The sequence below is a fragment of the Centruroides vittatus genome, unplaced genomic scaffold, assembly GCF_030686945.1.
Source record: "Centruroides vittatus isolate TY-2023 unplaced genomic scaffold, ASM3068694v2 scaffold_211, whole genome shotgun sequence".
NCBI lineage: Eukaryota > Metazoa > Arthropoda > Arachnida > Scorpiones > Buthidae > Centruroides > Centruroides vittatus.
In genome coordinates, this window is record NW_027122687.1 from 1,194,858 (window position 1) to 1,204,326 (window position 9,469).

Below are 9,469 nucleotides of genomic sequence, written 5' to 3' on the forward strand. Positions count from 1 at the left end.
CTACTTACAGACATTTAGTACAGTGATGTTATAGTCACAATCTTTTCATTTACATGTTTCATTATTATGATTAATCTACATTTTTTTGTTTCTCCTGATGACAGTGAACTCTTGACATAAAAATTGCTTAAAATTTATTTATATGATGATTACATTGATTAAATTTGCTTTTCTGAGATATTCTGAATGTTTTCTTGTCACATGGTTAGTGGTGTTTTCCAGGAAGACTGTGGATGGTGAGATGTTTTAGACTTTTGTTTTCATGGTTGAGACTGTGAAGTAGTTGTCTAAAACTTAAACAAAATAAACAATAATAAACAGAAATGAAGTAGTGTTCCTTTTCACAAATTGTATGTATATATTTGCAATTTCAGTCAGTTCCTTGCATAACTTTTGAGAATATTTGATAATATATACATACATTATACATTTAATACATATATCATTAGTTTGTAACTACTATTTGCTCCAGCTGGGGATATAAGGATTTACATGTTAAGGAATTCAGTTAGTTCAAAATATGGTTACTTTGAAATTCAAAGTAAAAATTTTGTCCAAACTTTGCTATGCATATGTTAACTCATTTGTATAGATCAAAGTGTCTCCATACAATAAGAGAACAATAAATCAAGAACAACTTTAATCTGGTCAACAAGGCTTTGCTTTTACAGTAATACATTTTGGGTGTCATCTTACCATGGACTACCCTTTTTCCTCTTATCTCATAAAATATGGTTGGGTTTTGAGATTGCAAGATTGGACCACAAGTAGCAGATAGGATTATTTATAAGGCTCTAGCGTACTACGTTTGGGCAACTTACTACTTTTCAGGCCACTTCAGAAATGATTTGGGCTACATTTCAAGGAATTCTGCTTTACTTTTTATTAAACCTATCTTGCTACCTGTGAGGTTCTCATCAGACACGTGCTATTTACTTGTAGTTTATTTATATTATTATTATTAATTAATGAAAATAGCATTTTGTATATGTAGCCATATTTTGTTTGCTTACTAAATTACATCAGTTACACGGCATTTGGTATATTTACAGAAATATGTAAATCTCGAATAATTTGAAACTCAATAATTTGAAGTCCTGATTATTTTGTCCCTTGAATTTCAAACTAACAACAATTTCCTGTATTATAAAATTATTTACAGAAAAAAATTAAACAGCCCAGAACAATTTTTACTCACAAGAGGTACTAGGGAAGTTGATCTTGTTTAAATTTATGCACTCTTGTGATTTTTGTATATAATTTATGTTTCAGAAATATTTTTGATTTGTGGAAGTCAGATGGTGCAGGGATTATCTATTTTAAATTAACAATGGAAAATAGATTTCCTCTTCTTTTATAATACTGTGGTTGGTTTTTTCCTTTAAGTTTGTTAGGAATACACACAACTCTCATGCACTTATATCAAAATATAAGATTTGTTAAAGAATCAAACTATAAGTTTGTTTACTTTTCTTTAGTCCATTTTTGATTTTGTAGTTTTTATAATTTTCAGTTGAACTGCAGTTGAACAATCTTGCAGTTGAAATAATTAAATTTATGTACAGCTTTATCTGTAAAAAATGACAAAAATGGTTTATTTACTTTGCAAAAATTTTAATTTGTCCATTTTGTTCTGAATTATATATACCGTATTTTATGGACTATAAGACACACTTTTTTCTTCAAAAAACTGCCTTCAAAATTCAGGTGCGTTTTATAGTCCATAGCGTCTTATAGTCTGTAAAATACGGTACCTGAAGATATCTGTTATAAACAGATGAAAACATTAGTAGAAATGTGTTAATTTTAAGTATGCTGGTATAGGTGTTTGATATGTGTTTAAAAATGTTTACATTTTAATGTTCCTTTATCAATAATCTCTGCAAATTGTGTGTCATTATCTCTGTTTTTTGAAATGTTAGTTATATAATTTACTAGAAAAATTCTATGCCCCTCACACCACTGAATAACAACAGAAATATGTGTTGCCACAAATTAACATATAATTACTTATGAGAAAATTCAAATTAATTTAATTATAAGTGAAAATTGTGCTTAAATTAGCACTTTGGTTAATTGATAAAAGCAACAGAAAATTAACAAAAAATATAATTGTTGTTAATTATTGCTTTTATAATCCGTTAATTTACATATTTTAAATTAAGCAAAATTATAATGTACAGTACAACTTATTTTTTAACTGTTTGAAAATGTTTTGGTTAAAATGTATCAGTCAATAATACTTTATTAACTAAACATTATTTTATTACATTTTACCTGTTACTAAATAACTTCTGTTGATCAAGTTTATTATTATTATGTCTTTCAAAATAATTTTTTTTCAGTTTAGTTTAAAAAGTTACAATTGATATAAAATAAGGTCCTTAACCTAAAATTTATTATTATTATTATTATTATGTTGGATTAAGTGAGAGATACTCGGTTAACCGGTGGCTGTGTACTATGCCGGACCAAAGTCAAGGCATAGTAACCAAAACAGAAATTAAAGAAGTGTATCAGTGTGTGTGTCTGTATTCAGGAATTTTCTCACAATATGACATGTATTCAATATAGTGGCCTTCTGTAGTGTGATGTATATGTTTCTATTCAATTGTAATGTGCCCAGGCTTTTGTGTAGTGTGTTATTATTATTATTATTATTATTATTACAGTGATGGTGATAAAAAGATAATCTTTTCATGAGTTTATTTTTATATTAGGTATAATAATTTGTTTAGATTGTAATAAAGATTAACATTATGATAGATAGCTAAATTATTATAAATATTACTTACTTTATAATGTACAGTATTTCAGAACTGTGAATACCAGAGTTTCTGTAGTGTATGTAGAAACGTGGGCTCATGGAGATCAAATAGAAATTAATAATGATGTTCGTCAAACTTTGCTGAATTTTATGGAGTATGCCTCTCGAAAATTATATAAAGTTGCAAAAGATGCCACTCATTTGCTAACGTATGTATATCTGATATTCAAAAATTACATATAAAATTTATTAAATCCTTGTTAAAATAAAAGAAAAGGCATTTTTAACTTTTAAATGTACATTAAACTCAAATATTTCATTAATTTTTTTTTATATCAAGCAATTTGTTTTATACACTAATATTTAATACAGAAAAGGAAATAAAGATCTTAAAGAAAGTAAATATTTGATCAGATATTTTTCTCTTTAATTAAATTTTTTGGTATATGATTACAAAAATTTACTTAAAGTTTCCGACTTTATTATAACATTTATTTATTAGTTTTGCTGTCAAAATATATATATTTTTTTTTATATTTCCACTAAAAGTAAATATTGTATTATCTGCAAAGTAAAAGAAAAACTGTGAAGAATGTAATATTATTAGTGATGTAACGAATATTTGGTTACTACCCGGTATTCGGCCTATTTTTCACTGTTCGGTCGAATACCGAATATTTAAATCACTATTCAGCCGAATACCAAATATTTAATCACTATTTGGCCGAATACCTAAAAACAGGAGTAAGAAATAACAAAAACACAGTAAATTAATCATTTTATTAATGCTAAACATTAAATTATAACTATTAAAGTTAATAAGAAATAGCATCTAACTCTAGTAAATTATTTTGTAATAAAAATAATATTATAATCTTTATCTAGCCCGATATCTTATGGCATTGATGGCATGTAGGTTAGAATGTATTGGGCATTAGTGTTATTGCTTAGTTAATTATGTTATATTCGCATTCTTGTATATTTTAATATTTTTTACGATATTTTAAAATGATTTACAAAATGTTTTTATTGAACTTATCGTATTTAATGAAAGAATTATTTATTTCCAGAAGATGAGTAACTAATATATAATTTATTTTATATATAAAGCAAAGAATGAGCATTTCTCATTATATGCAAAAGATAACATTTGAAATCATGTTAATTTTAAAAATATTGACAAAAACAATAGCAACAAAATATCACAAAATTTCACAAATAGAAACCCCCCAATAATATATTTGAACTGTTCCACATCTGGGGAGAAACTAGACCATATGTCCCCACTAAAGTATATATCCTTAGGGTACTATTCAGTCTACAAATACGTAATAAAAATAAAATTTTACTGCTTAATTAAAGAGTTAAAAAGATCGATTGCAAATAAAATAACTTATAAGTTATAACTTACATCTAAATACCAACAACTGCCGAATTATGTCAGGCTACTTACGGCTATTTCATAAATTATAAACTAATTTGGCACTAGAGATAGATGTTAGGCTCCATCTCATATTAACTTTAATAATTATAATTTAATTAATTATTTTAAATAATTTAGACCTACTGGAAGAAAAAATCGTAGTGACATCGGGCCAATAGAGAGCAGGGTGCGCGAGCCTTGCATAATGAGGTTTGCGCGCTAATTTTTATATGTGCATTAATCAAGCCGAATAGTTTGACTGAATATTCGGCCATTCGGCCACGCTCCTGGCTGAATATTCGGTATTTGGCTGAGGCCGAATATACTATTCGTTACATCACTAAATATTATGAAATTTCTTTAGTTTTAATTTATTTTCAAATTATGATAAATTTTTAAATTTTATTTTCTAAATTTTATTTGTAATTATTAAAATTTTTTAAGAAAATCATACTCATTCTGTATGCTAACAAATTTTTATTGTGTCTAAAATTTTGAGAGGTATAACTAAACATTATAAATAATTAAATGTTGGGATTAAAATTTTATGTTCATTAGGAAATAGTACAATGACTTATTGTTAGAAATAAAATTTACTTTTTATTATTATATTAAACTAACTTTCATTTTTATTATTAATAATATAGAAAATTTTAATAGAAAATAGAGTTTTGTTAAATTTCTCTTGAAAGATTGATCAAAAATGTAGTTGAAATGGTATCTTGTAGGTCTGTTTTAAAAATTGTTCAGATAAAATAAATTGCTAGATTAAAGAGAACTTCTCAAGATAATTTTAGAACCCATTCAGTCATTGATTTATAGAAGGAAATAATAAATATTTTAAATGAAAATCTGGTATGTTCAGATTGAAACACTTTCAAAACAAATATGATCATTACAGATAAGAATGTTTTAGGTCAGGGAACTCCAATCTTTTTCTAGGAAAGACCACATGATCTGTAAAAGACAATTCTGGGGGCCAGACACAAAAGATATAGTCAAAGATTAAGATTTTTTTTTATTTCTGAATAACAATGGACATAAATTGATGTGAAATTTGTAATTACTTTTTCAAAAGAACATATCAAAATACATTTGCAAAGGTACATAGAAGCAAAGATAGAAAATATCTCTTGTGCAAACTTCTTAAGACTTAAAATTTCTTCTGGCAGAGATCTGTAAAAATTTAACAAACTCCCTTCATTAAAGAGGTTTTTACTTGTATAAAAATTGTTTGTGGCAAGTCTGTTAATTGTAGTTGACTTTTCAAAAGTTTATTTGCTTTTAACTAGTCAAATGTTGATGATAAAACATATTTGGTGAAAATGAGCTACAAAGACTGGTAAATATGCTTTGTCCATAGGTTAGAGATCCCACTTTATATCACTTAAATTGTTAAAAAAAAAAAAAAAAAAAAAATCAGCATTTATATGGTAGATGGTACACATTGTATTTTAAAAAACTGTTTAGTAAATATAGGTTGAAAACTCAACCATTTCTGAGATAAATAATCCAACAATGGAATTTTTGATAGTTTGTGAGTCTGTAGGAAGATGCCAAGAGTGCATGGAAATAGAAATGGAGGACATAAGGAACACTTTTTGTAAATATCAATATAAAGATTTGGCAAGGTTATTTTTCACTTCATTAATCATTCCTATATTACTGATATACAAAATTGTTAATATCTCAGAAATAGTTGAGTTTTCAATCTTGTTTACTAAATTTTTATGCTTACGAAGGGAACATCACTACATACACATCATGTAATACTTAGCACTGACATTTATTTGATAGTTAAACACATGCTGTTTACCCATCTAAGAAAATACTTCTCTATGTTCAATATTTCTGTTTTTCATAAAAAAAGTAATACACAGATTCTTCGACGAGTAGAGTGACGGTGTAAAGCTGATTAGCAGTTATGTCATTGTCTTACCACAAAATGTTACATCTTAACACAGTGACATCACTGCTAATCAGCTTTACACCTACACTCTGCTCAACAAATAATCTGTATTTTACTTTTTTATGAAAAATAGAAATATCAAACATACAAAAATATCCTCTTAAGTGGGGAAACAGCATATGTTTAACTACCGAATAAATGTTAGTTCTGTACTATTACACGATTTTCATGTAGTGATGTTCACTTGTCAGTATGGATTTTATTATGTACTGTATAAATGCTGAATGCTTACTTTAACATTCTGTTTAAACACTTTTTCATTTGACATAATATTTATAATAATTCTTATGTTGATAATTATTATATTGTGCAAATTTTAATATATTTAAATACTTATTAAAGTATAAAAGTTGATATACTTTAAGCTTTTCATATTGCAAATGTTCATAATACACATCAAAGAAAATGCAATAATTTTTTGAATGCATTAATATAAAAATTGATATATTCAATAGTTAAGATGATAAACAAGGATTTATTGTTTTAAAAGTACATTATATTGATATTTTATTTTGATTTTCATCATAATTTTAATTTAAATAATTACAGAGGTCATCATTTTAAGGGAACAGAAGTCGGAATGTCTGTTCCTGATAGTATATGTACAGCTAAAGCAGTAGGAGTTAGTCAAGTAAGTTATTAAACTGTGTTTTAATGCACATGGATAATTATAATTAAAACACTTTAATTACTTTATTATAGGTGTTAATACATAAAAAAGTTGCAAAATATATATTTAAAAGATAACTTTATTTGCAAATATTCAGAAATTATCTGAAAAAATTGGATTTAAAAAGTGGTTAAATGAACATTTTCCAAGAAATAATTAAATATTTAAAAAATATTTGCTTAAAACACAGTTTTAATAGTATTAGAGATAATTAAAAAAAATAAAATGTTTTGCTTTATTATATTGAAAAATATTTGTCACTATATTATTTAGTTTGAACCTGTTTCTCATGTTCAGGATACAAGCATTCATGAACCACATCTTGTAGCAAGTACAATGACGCATATGCTAGGACATAATATCGGAATGAGCCACGATCAGTTTGACAGTGAGTGTGCATTGAAGACATTTTTTATTTTTAAAAAATATGCAAAAGTTTTTTTATTTTACTTAATCTTAAATATTTTATAATTTTTTTTACTACAGGTGATTGTGAATGTCAAGATTGGTGGGGATGTATTATGGCTCAGACAATACTGTAAATATCAATTAAAATTTTAATAAAAGTTTAGTATAATGATACAATATGAAAATTTTGTAATTTTTATTATTTTTAATTTAAGTGGTACCAACAAGATACAACCATATCACTTTTCAAAGTGCAGTTTGCAGGATTATGTTAATGCTCTTCGTATTGGTCATGGAATTTGTTTATTTAATAAACCAAATCAGGTTTTAATTATTTTTCTAAATACAGTTAATCATTTTAATATTAGTTATTAATTTTTATATTCTGTTTGGTAGCTGGAAGATTTTAAGACGGTGGAAATAAAGTGATCGAAGAAGGCGAGCAATGTGATTGCGGAAGTATTGAGGTAAATAATGATTTACATTCATTTATCATTAAAATAATAATAAAATACAAGACTCAGAATCTGTAGAATTTAATATTAAAACAAATTGAACAAAGTAGATACAAGTTATTTATATTTTTTGGGTCTAAAAATTGATGAAATGAATTTTTGATAAAATAGTCCAAGATAATAAGTTTACTGAAATTTCACAAAAAATAGAATAAACACTAAAATATATTAAAAGCCTCTTCACATTCCTTTGTTAAGCTTGGCTTCCACATTACAAGAAACTATTTCATAAACAAACACCAGAAAAAATTTCTAGAACTTTTTGTCTAGAAATTTTTGCTTGGAATGGATTCTGGATGGTAAAAAGAGTTGAAAATGTGTATGTAAACATCTCAAAGCCCAATATTTTAGTAATATGCAAATGATTGCCAGATTAAACTGGGCTGCTTTACTGCTGTTATTTTAAATTAAATTTGAAATAATTTGGTACTAGAGGTAAGCATTACACATCATCCCTTATTAAATAATTTAGAATATTCTGGAAGAAAAGAATCTGCCCAGAGTGGGACTCGATACAGCAACACCTGCTTTACACAGCGAGGTGTGTGCATATACAGGGTGTCCCAAAAAGATGTATCACTCTTTGATAGACGATTAATAATGTTTTTTTAATTTAGTAATAGGTTTTAAATTAATGTATTTATTTATTTGTTTATTGATTTAACTTCTTGGACTGTGTGTTTGTCAAGACATGTCTATTTAGAAAAAAATATTTATATATTTGACAATCAAAGAGTGAGTACATCTTTTTGGGACACCCTGTGTATATATATGGAGTTGTCCCTAGCTGGCACTGTGATTAACCACTTAAGATTATATCTAAATTTAAATACATCTGGCAGCAAAAACTTTTTTATGGTCCGGATGGCACAACTGACAATCAGAGCTTGTGGGTTCAAGCCCTGCCCTGTGCCAGTTCTTTTCTTCCAGGTGAATCTAAAATTATTTAATAAATTATTAAATTATAATTATTAATTTAGATAAAAGATGGTACCTAAAGTCTACCTCTAGTAGCAAATTACTTAATATTCAATCATTAAATAGTGGAATTATAGCCGGATTATTTAAAGCGATCCTTTGGTTATGTTTCTATATATTTATTGGGCTTTGGGATGTTTGATATATTTTTTTAAGCTATTTAAGTGAAGTGCTTATTTTATGATTATTTATTAAATTTCTGATATTTTTTATGTATAATAGAATATTTTTCGTCATTAGTAGCCACCATTTAATTTAATTTTGTTAAGTTAAAACTATTTTTGAACCATTTTAATTTATTGTTTTATAACATACAATATGAAATTAAAATTTGTTTTATTTATAGGATTGTTTAGATCAAGATCCTTGTTGCGATCCTATTACTTGTAAACTCAGAGTAGAAGCGGAATGTTCTAAGGGAGCTTGTTGCGCAGATTGCAAGGTATTTTTATACAAGAAAAAACAGAATTATTAACAATATTGTATTTAAAAAAATTTAAATAATTCATATAAAGAATTGTGGAATGCTAGAATCACTCGAGGAGTTCAGATTTCTTTCTAACTGTATGTTTTGCAGTCCATTATGAGTTCAAACATTTAAATAAGTTCAAAATTTCCTAAAGCTCAAAAGCTTTAGAAGACCTTTTCAAAGGATTTGTTGCAGTTTTGTAGTCATTCAAAGGTTTTGTTCCAATGTTAATGCAGTAGTCCTGAAAAACATTTAATCTGAAAGAAAATT

At 26.4% G+C, this 9,469-nt stretch overlaps 1 protein-coding gene across 1 annotated transcript in view; it reads left to right on the forward strand.

Moving 5' to 3' along the window:
• The window catches only part of LOC136987477 (disintegrin and metalloproteinase domain-containing protein unc-71-like), a gene marked incomplete at its 3' end in the record, with an annotated part of 118,699 nt that extends 109,527 nt beyond the window's left edge, over window positions 1–9,172 (forward strand). Inside the window, 8 exon segments of the mRNA XM_067285211.1 lie at window positions 2,810–2,976; window positions 6,709–6,790; window positions 7,103–7,217; window positions 7,316–7,367; window positions 7,453–7,561; window positions 7,634–7,649; window positions 7,652–7,704; window positions 9,077–9,172. Coding sequence (XP_067141312.1) covers window positions 2,810–2,976; window positions 6,709–6,790; window positions 7,103–7,217; window positions 7,316–7,367; window positions 7,453–7,561; window positions 7,634–7,649; window positions 7,652–7,704; window positions 9,077–9,172 — 690 coding nt within the window.
• Between the last annotated feature and the right edge of the window lie 297 nt (window positions 9,173–9,469).